This window comes from Cetorhinus maximus, chromosome 32 (genome assembly GCF_964194155.1).
Source record: "Cetorhinus maximus chromosome 32, sCetMax3.hap1.1, whole genome shotgun sequence".
Classification (NCBI taxonomy): domain Eukaryota; kingdom Metazoa; phylum Chordata; class Chondrichthyes; order Lamniformes; family Cetorhinidae; genus Cetorhinus; species Cetorhinus maximus.
The window spans coordinates 17,670,204-17,685,549 of record NC_135910.1 but is presented as its reverse complement, the minus strand read 5'-3'; the positions used below and the strand labels follow the sequence as shown (position 1 = coordinate 17,685,549).

General features: G+C 43.3%; 1 protein-coding gene across 1 annotated transcript in view; it reads left to right on the top strand.

The window, feature by feature from the left end:
* The window catches only part of sae1 (SUMO1 activating enzyme subunit 1), a 100,644-nt gene that overhangs the window by 9,108 nt on the left and 76,190 nt on the right, over window positions 1-15,346 (top strand). The window contains exons 4-5 of the mRNA XM_078533463.1: window positions 12,990-13,132; window positions 13,709-13,808. Of these exons, the coding sequence (XP_078389589.1) occupies window positions 12,990-13,132; window positions 13,709-13,808 (243 nt within the window). The remainder of the gene's footprint in view (window positions 1-12,989; window positions 13,133-13,708; window positions 13,809-15,346) is intronic.

Genomic DNA, 15,346 nt, shown 5'->3' with positions numbered 1-15,346 from the left:
CAGATGATTGGTCAGAATATAAAGAACGGTGGAGAATGATTAAAAGATTAACCAGTAGAAAGAAATTAGAGTATGAGAGGAAGCTAGCTAGAAATGTAAAAATGAATAGCAAGAGTTTCTACAGGTATTTAAAAAGGAAAAGAGTAAGTAAAGTGAGTATTGGCCCTCTGAGAACAGGGAATTAATAGTAAATAATAAGGAAATGATGGATGAAATGAACAAATATTTTGTTTCTGTGTTCCCTATAGAGAATACAAAAAACATTCCAATAATAGCTTCAAACCAGGAGGTGAAGGGAGAGGGGAACTTGGTGAAATTGAAATCAGTAGGGAAGGGGTACTGAGCAAATTGATGGACCTGTGGCTGGCAAGTCTCCGGGTCCCAATGGACTACATCCTAGGGCCTTGAAAGAGGTGGCTAATGAGGTAGTTGATGCGATGGTGTTAAATTTTCCAAAATTTGCTAGATTCTGGAAAGGTTCCATCAGACTGGAAAGTAATAAATATAACCCCTCTATTCAAGAAGAGAGGGAGGCAGAAAACAGGAAACTATAGGCCAGTTAGCTTGACGTATGTCGTGGGGAAGTTATTAGAATCGATCATTAAGGAGGTTATAGCTGGGCACTTAGAGCTCATGGCAATTGGGAAGAGTCCACATGGTTTTGTGAAAGGAAAATCATGTTTAACCAATTTATTGGAGCTTTTTGAAGGAGTAACATGCACAGTGGATAAAGGGGAGCCTGTAAACGTACTGTACTTGGATTTCCTGAAGGCATTTGACAAGATGCCACATCAAAGGTTATTACGGAAAATAAAAGTGCATGGTGTATTAGCCTGGATAGAAGACTGGCTGGCTGGCAGAAAGCAGAGAGTATGCATAAATGGGTCTTTTTCGTATTGGCAGAATGTGACGAATCCCACAGGGGTCTGTACTGGGGCCTCAACCTTTTACGATTTGTATCAATGACTTAGATGAGGGGAGTGAAGACACGGTAGCTAAATTTGCAGGTGACAAATATAGGTAGGAAAGTGTGTTGTGAAGAGGACATGATGTTGCAGATGGATAGGTTGAGTGAGAGGGCAAAGATCTGGCAAATGGAGTTTAATGTGGGAAAATGTGAAGGACAAAAAAAGCAGAGTATTACTTAAATAGAGAACAGCTGCATAATTTTGAGGTGTAGAGGGATCTAGGTGTTCTAGTACATGAGTCACAAAGTTAGCATACAGATACAGCAAGTAATTAAGAAAGCTATTGGATGTTACCCTTCATTACAAGAGGGCTTGAACATAAAAGTAAGGATGTTATGCTTCAGTTATGCAAGGCATTGGTGAGACCGCACCACGAATACTGTGTGCAGTTTCGGTCTCCTTATTTAAGGAAGGATATAAATGCATTGGAGGCGGTTCAGAGGAGGTTTACTAGATTGATACCTGGAATGAGCGGATTGTCTTACGAGGAAAGGTTGGACAGACTGGGCTTGTTTCCACTGGAGTTTAGAAGAGTGAGGGGTGATTTGATTGAAGTATACAAGATCCTGAACGGTCTTGACAAGGTGGATGTGGAAAGGATGTTTCCTCTTGTGGGTGAGTCCAGAACTAGGGGGGCACTGTTTTAAAATGAGGGGTCGCCCTTTTAGAACAGAGATGGGGACAAATTTTTTCTGAGGGATGTGCAACTTTGGAATTCTCTGCCTCAGAAGGCGATGGAGGCGGAGTCATTGAATACTTTTAAGGCAGAGGTAGAAAGATTCTTGTTAGGCGAGGGAATCAAAGGCTATCGGGGTCGATGGGAATGTGGAAATCGAAACACAAGATGATCAGCCATGATCTGATTGAATGGCGGAGCAGGCTCGAGGGGCCGAATGGTCTACTCCTCCTATTTCTTATGTTCATATGTCTGTTCTTATGTAAAAATTAGGAAATACTTCTACATACAAAGGGTGGTTGAAGTTTGAAACTCTTTCACAAATGGCTGTTGATGCTGGAGCAGTTGTAACTTTTAAATCTGAGACGGAGATTTTCTTTAAAATAAAGATAGTTGGAGATAAGGAGCAAAGACAGGTGCCCAAAAATCTGTTGATCTCAGTCTTAAATACACTATAAACTCTGGAATTCCCTCCCTAAACCGCTCACTCTCTCGCCCCCGCGCGCGCTCTCCCTCTTTCATCCTTTTAAGATGCTCCTTAAAACCTACCCAAGCTTTTGGTCGTCTGACCTTATATCCCATTACGTAGCTCAATGTCTTTATATAATCACTCTGGGATGTTTTATTACTATGTTAAAGGTACTATATAAATGCAGGTTATTGTTGGAATGTGAAATACAAGCTGGAAATCTATAGGTTAGCTGTATATGCAAAGAGCGGCTGGAGACATTTGGGCCTTACAGCCCTTTGTCAGAACCAGATGAATGATCAGTCTCCTGGAATGATTGTACGGTTTCTAGCTGACTTCCTTTATACTATTTGCTCTTTCTCCCCCTGTTGTGTGAAGTGATCTTTGATGTGGGTGAGGTGGATTTCAAACACAAGCCTTGCCTTTCGGTGTCACATTTTGATACAGAATCCTCTTGAATTCTGAAAAACGCTGTCGTTTTTCTCTTCAAAATAACCGAGCCGCAAGTTCAGAACTGGTTAAGACGAGGGTGAGGTTGATTTGCGTGGGGAATTGAATCTTGCAAGACGCCCACCTCAATCGTGGAGCAGGTTAGTTAAATGCAGGGTAGCACACTTGGTCTGCCTGGTGCCAGCATCAAAGGAGTGGGTTTACCCCTGATTGAAATTCTGCTGCAATGGAACTGTTAACGGAGGGCTTGGGCCCTACCACTAGATGGTGCAATTGCACCATAGTGCTGCAGTGGTGTTAAATAGTGGAAGTCATGTGCTACAGGTGAGTTACTCATAACACTGTCCTTTCCATTGCATTTATTACCTGGTGCAGATTGTTAGTGTAAACTGTAACCACTCTCTCTAGAATGTAATGCATGTGTCTCTGCTGTTTTATTACTTAGAAATAAAAGCTAAATAAACTTGAATACCATTCTCCAATCATATTTGAGACTACCAAAGTCTACATAAAGCACACATATATTGGTCATTAGGAAATCACACATTTCTGGTCACATTGAGGCGTTCAGTTGAAGGACAAATCTAGCTTACAGTAATGTTCCATTAAATCAAAGCCTTGTGTAGCATGCTTTCCTTCGTATCTAAAGTTAGGTCAGCGGGTTACAGATCCTAAGCAGGGCATGATCTTATTTGTTTTTGGAGAGTCTGTGACACTGGGCAGTCTGCTAAAAGCTTGTGGACTTGTTGGGTTCGCAGTGATTTGAAGGAACTTGAATGCTTCCGCTGTGTGTACCCTGGGTTCTGTTTTTGATGGTCTGTTCGGCGGCGCGTGTTTCTTCCGTCGAACGCTCCTGTCTTGATTTCACGCCCAAAGCGCTCGTGTGATTTTCACCCTGCAACTTGCTGCGGAAAAGCAAGATCTGACTGCAGCCCTGCAAATTCCGGTTATGGGGTGTTTGAGAACAGTGTGATGCTCTGCTAGTGCAAACTCATGCTCTCGTGTTGAAACGTGTCAACATTTTGGTTGTGAAATTGACAATACGAGGATTAAAGAAATGTTTTAGTTGCTGGAGTCTGAGAATGGGGTGGGAAATGAAGCTCCCGACATATTGACTCATTCAAGCTTGCCATAATGTCGAAGGTGAGTGACGTTTTCTATTGTTTAAACAGCTGATATTAGAAAAAGCAATTCAGAAAAGCATTACCGCAGACATAAGTAGGCAGACTTAATTAACGCATGACCTTCATAGCGTTCAATTGAATCTTTTTTTGTTTATGTCTGAATCAGAAATGAGTCACCGATCTCCTTGGCATTCCCGCTAAATTCTAATCGCGCTTGTGCCTCCAACGCCCTGCGCTGCATCGGAAGGAAAAGGATTGAATAACGTAACAAAATAATCCTTCGCTTCGGCATTTTGGGTTTGAGACAGGAGAGTTCAGCGCTGGAAGCGGTACATTTCTATGAACCATTGGCAGTGTTGACTACTCCCATGTCAGATATACTGCAGCTGGCCACGGTGGGAAGCTTTCCCCTCAACCATGCCCATAAATCCCAAACCCAGAAGAAGCTCATGACTTCACCATTACGCTGTTAACTGAGACACCACCAGTGGTGAATCCCAAGGGGCCTGGCTGCACTGCTGAAGATTCGCAAACACTTGCGCCGTGGGCTGTTTTCAACTTTGCAATGCTGCAGGATCCGAAATGCTGGCAGCTTTCCTGTTGTGTGTTCTTTTGAGATTTCCGGCCATTGTATAAACAGTGCAGCGAGAGAAACAACCCATCTTGTCCCAGAAGTGATCAGAGACTCTCAAATTTTCATGAGCAAGATTTTATAAAATCGTTAACTCTTTGAACGCTGCCTCCCTTAAAAAAATATTTGTCCTGTACCTTTTCAAACGGCGATAATCTGGGCTAAATGGTAGGAGGTTTGCAAGTAGATCTGGGAACTGGGCTAAGGGGAAAGCTGGGATGGGCATCTTTGACTCTTTCAGAGATAAAAACAAAAAACTGCGGATGCTGGAAATCCAAAGCAAAAACAGAAATACCTGGAAAAACTCAGCAGGTCTGGCAGCATCGGCGGAGAAGAGCACAGTTGACGTTTTGAGTCCTCATGACCCTTCAACAGAACTGAAGTTCTGTTGAAGGGTCATGAGGACTCGAAACGTCAACTTTGCTCTTCTCCGCCGATGTTGCCAGACCTGCTGAGTTCTGTTGAAGGGTCATGAGGACTCGAAACGTCAACTTTGCTCTTCTCCGCCGATGTTGCCAGACCTGCTGAGTTCTGTTGAAGGGTCATGAGGACTCGAAACGTCAACTTTGCTCTTCTCCGCAGATGCTGCCAGACCTGCTGAGTTTTTCCAGGTATTTCTGTTTTTGTCTTGACTCTTTCAGGCCTGGTAAGGTGGACATGAGATTGAAGACAAATTGTGATTCTTTCTAATTTTGTTTAGTATAACCAGTGTTTAACACTGGACATGCTTGAAAGTATCTTATATGCGAGGTTACCTGATGAATTGAAATTTACTGATTTTTTTTTTTAACCTGAAAAATTGAGCATCTGTATGATTCTTTCTGTTTGAAACCAGAATCCGATCAAAGTCATTTATAGATGAACACTTTCGTCAAATAGGGCTGGTTCCAAGCCTCCAAATTCTAACCCCATCTCCCTATCCAACTGATTGGCAGACTAGCAGAAGCTCCATCTCCTGATTTATTCTTGGCTTCTCATTCCCCACCTCACACAGCCTGATGAGTGATTCATGCTTGTGTACGGTCCCACAAAGAACCACACTGATACAGCAGAGGTGGAGGCCATTCGGCCCGTCGTGCTTGTGCCAGTTTTTTGGTGGAGCTATCAGACTAACCCCAATTCCCCCTGCTCCTGCCCTATAGCTGTGCAGTTGTTTTCACCTTCAAGTATCTCTCCACCCCCACCCTTCGAGAAGTTACTGTTGAATCTGCGATTCCACTACCCTTTCATGCGATCTATTTTGGACCACAATAACGCTCCACGTAAAGTTTTTTTTTCATGTTGTTTCTTTTGCCAGTAAACTGCTTCCCCCACTGCCCCACCCAGCATGGGCAGCCATTTTACATAAGGTATGTAAACAGCAGAGGAAAGAAGGACTGTGAAACTGTGTTTGATGGTGTTGATGAGGGGCTAAAGTTGATCAGAATGCCTAAAATACTCTCTCCACTTGCCGATTGGTGCTCTCAAACTCCTGTTATAGGAATTCAACCTACATAACCTTCAGACCCAGAGCTGAGATGACAGCTAAGTGTATTAAGAACATAAGAACGAGGAACAGGAGTAGACCATTCGGCCCCTCGAGCCTGCTCCACTATTCAATACGATCATGGCTGATCATCTCGTGTTCCGAATTCCGCATTCCCATCGACCCCCGATAACCATTGATTCCCTTGCCTAACAAGAATCTATCTACCTCTGCCTTAAAAATATTCAATGACCCCGCCTCCACCACCTTCTGAGGCAGAGAATTCCAAAGTCACACAACCCTCTGAGAGAAAAAAATTCTCATCTCTGTCCTAAAAGGGTGGCCCCTAATTTTAAAACAGTGCCCCCTAGTTCTGGACTCACCCACAAGAGGAAACATCCTTTCCATGTCCACCTTGTTGACACCATTCAGGATCTTATAAACTTCAATCAAATCACCCCTCACTCTTCTAAGCATCAGTGGAAACAAGCCCAGTCTGTCTAACCTTTCCTCATAAGACAACCCACTCATTCCAGGTATCAATCTAGTAAACCTCCTTTGAACCGCCTCCAATGCATTTACATCCTTCCTTAAATAAGGAGACCAAAACTGCACACAGTATTCGAGGTGCGGTCTCACCAGTGCCCTGTATAACTGAAGCATAACATCCTTTTATGTTCAAGCCCTCTTGTAATAAAGGATAGCATTCCATTAGCCTTCTTAATTACTTGCTGTACCTGCAAACTAACTTGTGACTCATGTACTAGAACACCTAGATCACTCTGCACCTCAGAATTATGCAGCCGTTCTCTATTTAAGTAATACTCTGCATTTTTGTCCTTCCTGTCAAAGTGAATAACTTCATATTTTCCCACATTAAACTCCATTTGCCAGATCTTTGCCCACTCACTCAGCCTATCTATATCTATCTGCAACCTCCTCATGTCCTCTTCACAACATACTTTCCTACCTATCTTTGTGTTGTCTGCAAATTTAGTTATCATGTCTTCACTCCCCTCATCTAAGTCGGTTTAAGGTGTGGGGGGGGGGGGGGGTGGTGGAAGAGAAGTTGAGGGCGGGGTGGTTGTAGGGACAAGCAAGCAGTGATAGGAGCAGATAATCAAAAGATGTCACAGACAAAGGAACAAAGAGGTGTTGAAGGTGGTGATATTATCTAAGAGAATGTGCTAATTAAGAATGGATGGCAGGACACTCAAGGTTCAGCTCTAGTGGGGGTGGGGTGGAAAGACTGACAGGGCATTAAAGGTATAGATTTTAAAATAATGGAAATAGGTGGAAAAAGAAAAATCTATATAAATTATTGGAAAAAACAAAAGGGAGGGGGAAGAAACGGAAAGGGGGTGAGGATGGGGGAGGGAGTTCAAGATCTAAAGTTGTTGAATTCAATATTCAGTCCGGAAGGCTGTAAAGTGATGAAGGGTCATGAGGACTCGAAACGTCAACTCTTTTCTTCTCCGCCGATGCTGCCAGACCTGCTGAGTTTTTCCAGGTATTTCTGTTTTTGTTTTGGATTTCCAGCATCCGCAGTTTTTTTGTCTTTACCTCATCTAGGTCATCGATGTAAATTGTAAAAAGTTGAGGCCCCAGCACAGACCCCTGTGGGACTCCATTCGTCACATCCTGCCAATCCGAAAAAGACCTATTTATGCATACTCTCTGCTTTCTGACAGCCAGCCAATCTTCTATCCAGGCTAATATGTTACCCCCTACACTATATGCTTTTATTTTCTGTAATAATCTGAGAGAAAGACATTGTACTAATCTGCATTCCTGAGAGGGGAGCAAACTTGTGCTGCTTTTTATAATTCCCCATTATAATCGCTCCACCATTGGTGGCTGTGCCTTCAATTGCTTAGGCCCCAAACTCTGGAATTCTTCCCCTGCACCCCTCTCTCCCCCTTTGAAAGGTTCCTAAAAACATAGGTCTTTGACCAAACTTTAGATCACCTGACCTAATATCTCCTTTATACTAGTCCCATGGAAGCTCATTGAGGCATTTTATTACATTAAAGGTGCTGTATGAATATAAGTTGTTGTCTCTCTCGTCCATCCAGAGGAAAGTTTTAACTTGATCAAAATTGAGATCAGCAGGTGTCAAGACCCTAATGAAGAATGGATTCAGGTTAGAGAATTGTTTTCCCAAGGATAAATCAAAGAATTGACTGTTTTTAGCCCTTGTATTTGTGGCATTCCACGGCCTGAAGTAACTGTCTGCTCCACATGTTTCTGTCTGGCAGGAAATTTCTTTTTACCCAAAACAGGAACTTTGAAATCCATTTACTAAAGATCCACTGGGCTTTGGCTCGTGGAAAGGAGAGGGGACTGCAATTCGGAGGCAGCTCTTGTCGGAGAACAATGCAGCTGAGGCACTGGGCATAAATACTTGGCTAAGTGACAGGATTATTAACTGTCTGAGTGCATTGTCTCGGTGTGAATGGCGGGTCACAATCCCATAACCTCGCAGGTTGTGGAGAGCGCAGATAAGATTTCAGTGGATCAAAGAGAGAGAGAAAAAGAAATAACAGCAGTGGGTTGATGTTGGGGAGCCGGTGCCTTCGCTCAGATCAAAAATAGCACGGCAACTCACAAACTGCCGAGCTGGTTCATCCGAGCTGATTGAGACTCTGCGTCTGGGTCAGGGGAAGGAGAAAAGAGGCAGCTGTTCCATTCTCCGCTGCTGACCAGCGATCTCTCTCTCTCTCTCTCTCCTTTTTGTTTAATTTGTTCTCGAGGTTTGGGTATCATTGGCATTTGTTGCCCATCTCTAATTACCCTGAGATGGTGATGGTGGGTCGTCTTGAACCACTGCGGTTACAACCAGATTAACGGGTGAATTGACTCCTCCCTTTGCCCAGTTCCTGAGTTGGTTGTAACCGAGTTTGAATTTAAAAAGGAGGCGGTATTGCCAATTCACTCTATATGTTCAGCGGCATATAGCTTGGTGCAAAAAATAAGCCAGTCAGGTTCCTTAAGTTAACAAGAGTTTTCTTGCTAAAACTCAATCTGGTAAAGATGCAGAAATTATTAACAAAAGGTTTAAAATGTACAATTATGCCCAGCTACCCACTAATGCAAAAACAACGCGCACGCCAATCCCCCACCCGTGCCCCCACCAAGCATGCAAAGAAGTGTAGCTCTGCAGAGTATCGGATACTTAAAAAACTTGGCCAAGTAACAAGTCAGGAAAAATATTATTCACGGGAGCGTCCAGGTGCTTGTTCACAGCTGAAGGGCCCCGGTCCACAGTAGCTTCTGGTTCTTGGGGTTTCTCACTGGAGACGGCGGGTGTTGATTTGGAATTTTCCTTTAAGAGCACTCGCTCGTAGCAATGAAGCCTTCTGGTGGCTTTTTCAAATCGCAAGCAGCTCTGAGATGTTTCAGGAGGAGGAGAGTTGGGGTAAGGCTGTTGTACCTGTGGCAGTCTCTCTGACTATCCAAAAATCCAGTATCATTTTTACACCCAAAAGCTGGATCACGTGACCTCTCTCTCCGAGCTCAGTAGACTCCGTGTCTCTATAAAGCAGCTTATGTCCTCCACGAGTGCAACAACGAGTGCTGTTGTAAACCAGTGTCCTTAGCTGAGGAAAAGTGTGCTTTTCCAAAAAGTTCAATACATATGTATGTCCAGCCAGTGACATTATAAATTAAGATTTTTTGATATAACACATCATAATGAGTTCTTGTGGCAGTGGTGTTTCATCGAGAATTTTAACCCAGGGTCCAGGAAAATAATATAAGCCCCACTCAGAATGGTGCATGGCTCTTAAGGCGATGGCATTTGCATGATTTTGGGGTTGTCCTTCTTAATGCTGGAGATTGAGGGCTGGGTAGTGCTGTCGGAGTAAGTTTGGCAAGTTGTTCCAATTCATGCAGTAGATGGCACATACTGCAAGCGCCATGCGCCGATTGCTAAGGAAGTATCGAGTTCGTTAGAGGGCGCGTGTCTCATCACATTCCTGACTTCAACTTTATGGATAATGGAGAGCTACCTGGAGGGAAACTACTTGTTTCATGGTTCCCTGCTGTTGTAACCACTGTGTTGATCTGGCTGATCCAGTTAAACTTCTAGTGATTGGTGACCCCCCCCGCCTCAGGATAAGTTGGTCGTGCTTTTGGTGGTTAGGGAGTGGTGTTTTAGGTGTTTGCTTGTTGGGGATTGTCCATTGCTGGCGGTGTGACCAGGGCCTATTGTGGGTTTGTATTGGTTGCTTCATTATCAACAGATTTCTGAATGGAATTGCATCCTGTACTACTCCTGACCTTTGACAAAGGCCCCCCAACTCGTATGAAACTTGGCTTTGCATGAACTCGCTCAGCTCTCGCGTTTTTTTTTCATTCATTCATTCGTGGGATGTGGGCTTCGTTGGCTGAGCCAGCATTTTTATTGCCCATCCCTAATTGCCCTTGAGAAGGTGATGGTGAACTACCTTCTTGAACCACTTCAGTCCATGTGGTGTAGGTACACCCACAGTGCTATTAGGGAGGGAGCTCCAGGATTTTGACCCAGCGACAGTGAAGGAACGGCGACATATTTCCCAAGTCAGGATGGTGAGTTACTTGGAGGGGAACCTCCCAGGTGGTGGTGTTCCCATGTATCTGCTGTCCTTGTCCTTCTAGGTGGTAGTGGTCATGGGTTTGGAAAGTGCTGTCGAAGGAGCCTTGGTGAGTTCCTGCAGTGCATCTTGTAGATGGTGTACACTGCTCCTCCTGGCTGCAGCCTCCCTTGCCAGCATGCCATTTATCCCACTTCCACCATCGCTCCTTCCGGAGTGATACCAACTGGCTCTTTCAAAGAGTAATCCAGTGTGTGCTGTACTATTCAATAATTCAACATTTTAACAGAAAGGAAGGTTGTGGTATTAATGGGATTGTCCACCTGTTCTGTGCAGGCCTTGGTTGGAATCCACCATTTCCAGGATTATAATAAATCTTGTTCAAGGCTTCATTGCTACTGTATTTTAACAAGGGGCTTGTGCAGCTCTCTCTCTCTGAGTGCTGACTGAATGTAACCAGTCTGATGCTTATCTGCACCGTCACAAAATGTGGAATAGAGCTCAGGCCACAGATTAATCAATTGACTGCTGAGTTCATAAGAAGCTGGATGGTTTCCGATGTACTTATTCTGTCAGTGTGCTCCATCTGTTTCCTCCATGGTCTCAAATGTGCTCATTTCTCTCGGCAGGTTACAGACCTCTGCAGACATATTGTTTTTGCTCTATTCCCCCCACAGCGTGTGCACTTGAGCTAAAAATAAAACGTGCCCCCAGAATTCGGTCAACAGCAAAAACATAACAGCTCTGCGAATTCAAAAAAAATGACACAAAAGTGCACAAATGTGAAAACAAAGTTGTCATTTATTTGTTACTAACAGGGTCTGAGTTCCCTCTTGTTGAGATTCTTAACTTTGGCAAAATAGTGACACAAAGAAACTCTGAGCAAAACGGTGCACGGAAAAGATGGTCAGGAAAACGGGACAAAAGCAACTCGCTGAGATGGGGTCAAGCTATCAGGTTAAGAATGTTAAAGATGTTTTGGAAAGTCCCTGAGTTCTTTGACCCTTATTTTCACAGCATGTGTTCATGTATGTAATGAGTTTCATGCTGTGGGTATGGGTGGTGGGGGGGAGGGAGGAAGGAGAGAAATAATCTATATTTGTACAATCAAGACCATTTAGGCTGTGGATGGAATTGGAAAGTATTCGCAAAAGACACTGGTTGAAAACCCCAGAGTTTCATGCAATAAAAACCACATTTGCTTTGGTTACATTAAACCAGTGACAATGACTGTGTGGTACAGCCTTTGTATAGTTTCTGTTCTTTGTTGCCCTTCTCCTACCCTCCCCCACTCCCCGCAAGGGATGACTCTGGTTGACTGATTCTTAGAGGTCTAAAGCAATATTTCACACTGTGAAGCTTCCTTTGTTTGCGAAGGACCTGCGTGGTCCTGGGAATCCCCCTCTCTCTGAAATAGTTGGAGCCGAGACTAAAACAGATGTTGGACAAATAAACTTTTTCAGTTTAAGACAGTTAGTTAGTCATCCAGGTTTTAATGTCATCCGGGTGTTGATATATGACTCTGGGATGCTTGCAATATTCTGTAAAGGTTTGACAGAAGGCAAGTGTGGGCTGTCTGGAACAAGTTCTGCATATACGAAAATCTCTTTTTCAATTGCCCAGTTATTCTGCTTCAAACTACTGCTCTCCACATCATTGACTGAGCTAGACGTGCATGCCAGGAGTTGTGCCCCCCAAAGCTGCCTCTTTTTATTTTATTCCCCATTCCCCCCCCCCCCCCCCCCCCAAAATAAATAAAGTTTATCGTTCTTACATTGGAAAGATCCAACTAAATCAGATTGCTTGCAGTTGGGATTATTATTACTTTTTCTTAGCTTGAGACAAAAAAACACACATCAGGAGAGCATGTTTTATTATGTGATGTGTTCACTTGTTGCTGAATGTGGTGCTGTATCTAGTGTGTGCTATCTGGTTCTTTCTATTCCCTTTCTTTTGGGAGTGGTTTCCTAACTGTGTAACGGCTGGTGCATTCCCTGTCCTATTTTACCTGAAGTAAACTCAGAACATCTTGCAAAGTAGGAACTTTGAGTGTGACTTTATTTATTTATATTTGTGTGGGTACGTTTGCTGTGGTGTAAGAGTCAGGAAGGAAAGTGCCTGCTCTAAGCATCCAGTTTGTTGTAAGGAAGTGGAGGAGGGAGGGAGAAGAAAATAGTCAGTTTAATCATGATGAAGGGCACAGGGCTGCGTCCTTACCTCTTAACGGACTGACTGGCCCAGCCTGTGCATTTCCAGCATTATCTGCTTTTATTCAAGATTTCTAGCTCTCCCTCTTTGACTTTTAAAACTAAAACATTCACGTTTTGTGATCCTAAATTAGGGCAGCGAGGGCTGAAAGGTAAGCTTGGGTTTTTGTGTAATGGTGAACTCCGCTCAGGAACTGTTTCTTGGGCTCTTGCATCATAACTTTTGGACACGGCCCATCATTTACTTACTGTAACCGGCTTTTCAAAAACATCCTGGCATCATTTGCCCTTTCGCTCCCACTTGGAAAAGTCCCCTATTTTATTCTAGAGACACTAAACTCAGTTCAGTTACTTAACAGTATGGATCAATATATGTAGGATGTTGCTCCGTTGCTAATTAGTACTTACAACATTCACTCTTACAGGTCTGTCTGACATGCTGCCCACGTGATGTGATGGTCCGAATTGATCAGTTCTGCCGATCACATAACATCAAATTCTTTGCTGGGGACGTCTTCGGTTACCATGGTTATATGTTTTCTGATTTGGGAGAGCACGAGTTTGTGGAGTAAGTTTCTAAATAATTAAGTTGCTTCTTTCACAAATGTACCTCAACTGTTTTCTTGGTTTTGTGACTTGCCAGCAAATTATTCTTTTCCCCTCGCCCCATTCCCTATGGAGACTGTGACTTTAGCTGCAAATAACACAGACGAGCTGCATGACTGTTGTGCCTTATTCCTCCGCTTCCTCTTCCGCCTCTCTGCAGCCTTTGACATGGCGGACGACAGCATCTCCTCCGTTGTCCAATTCACTGCAGTTGCCCTCACTTTGTTCCGCTCTTGCGTCTCTGATCGTAGCCCGAGTATGTGCAGCGACAGCTTTTTTTCCACCCGAACCCTGACTTGAGCCCCTGCCCAGGATGAGGTTCAGTTGAGCTTTCCTCTTGAAATGGCTTTCATCAAGGCCCATTCGCAAGAGAACTACTCTCAAGTCTGAATCATAACCCCTATTTTCTCGTGCAAGACCCATTGGATGTTTCCAACGAAGCACAAGTGCCTTGTGGAAAATGTAAATATGCTATTGTAAGAAAGCATTGAAAATGTGACCAACAGCCAATTTTTAATCTCCATTAAATATTCTTCAGAGAGAAGCAAAAGGTGGTAAAAGTTGGACCGGGTGAGGAAGATGGACCTAAAGCTAAAAAAGTGAAGATTGATCCAAATGAAACTACTTTGATCAAAAAGGTATGTAAACCAGTCCTAAAGCAATGCTGCAATTTCAGCCCTTTGGAATAAGGATAGGATGGGCATCCAATTATTAAGCCAAATTTGGAAGGAATAGAGTTGAGATACTTCTGATTATTTAGTTTGATTCATGTAGAATCTTATTATATTGTTTCTTGGGATACGTCGATAGCCAAGCCAGCATTTGTTGACCATCCCTAACTGCCTTTGAAAGTGGCCTTGCTCGGCCGTTTCAGAGGGCAGTTGAGAGTCAACAACATTGCTGAGGATCTGGAGTCACATGTAGGTTAGACCAGGTAAGGGTAGCAGATTTCCCTCCCTCTGGAGATATATCCATCACTTCTTCGGGTATAACCCAACCCCAGCCCATGTTGTCGAAGTTTTTCCTCTTGCACTCATCAGGAAAGACATGAGAATGCCAGATTTCAAAGGGAAAAACAATGCATGAGAGAAGAGTGCTGATTGGTTGGCAAGATGACTCGGGTCAAGGCATTGCCATGGAGAATGCACCAGGAACCATTGTTCCAGTGCTGTTGTTTGATTTTTTAAAAAGCGTTATGCCTGGACATGTTACTTTTGCCTGCAGAGGATGGGCCTCTGTATATGAATATATGTAGCTTCTAACAAACATGAGCGAGCCACATTGTGAGCCCGACGTTGTTAGTGTAATTCTTAGCGCACTCAGGATTGTTCAAGTGCTGTCCAATCGCAGAATCACATCTAACGTTTCACATTATGTCCTGTTGCAAGCATGAGCTGGTTGGGTACGGTCAGCACTCTGCCTATTGCGGACACCCGAAAGAATGTGCTGATTGATGTGATTCGCCAGTCGTTGGGACATACTGCCTGCGTACTTGGCATTACACTGGCACTGAAATTCATATACCACATTATTCATTTGTGTGTTGGGCAGAATGCCTTTTTATCTTGACGGCAGCCTCCTGTTAGTCAAAATACCACTCATTGCTACTGCATAGTAACAGCGTGAGACGGCTAGATTCACCTTTTGCTCAAATTTTTGAGATGCTTTCGAGGATAAATTGAGGTCGACTGGGCACTTTTCAGGTCCGAAAGTGGTAAGTTTGTCTGTCCTGGAAATCATCATCATCTTTATATTTTTATTTAAAACAAAGATGCAAATGCAAGTCCTTCTCTTTACCATTAAAGCACCAAGCCTGTACAATAGTAGTTTGAAACAGATTTGGGAAACATTCAATAACCAATGCGCTATTCCTGTCCATTAAATAATTTACTTGCATATCTTTTTAATAAACGATGCAGTTTTTGGCGTTGTTGAATCAGGATTGTGCATTGTATGCAGTTTGCTATAATTGCTCCAGTTAATTTTCACTAATTTAATTTTCAGTAATTTAATTGAGTTGCTCCTGTGTATAGTTTCATACTATAGCAAGGTAATGGCCTCTTTTTACCTCATTGGCATCATTGTTAAGATGGATAAAGAAATGTAATCACTTTCTATGACTGATCACTGGAATTTGTGCAAGCAGTATTGCCATTTCTGCCAGAATTTAGAGATT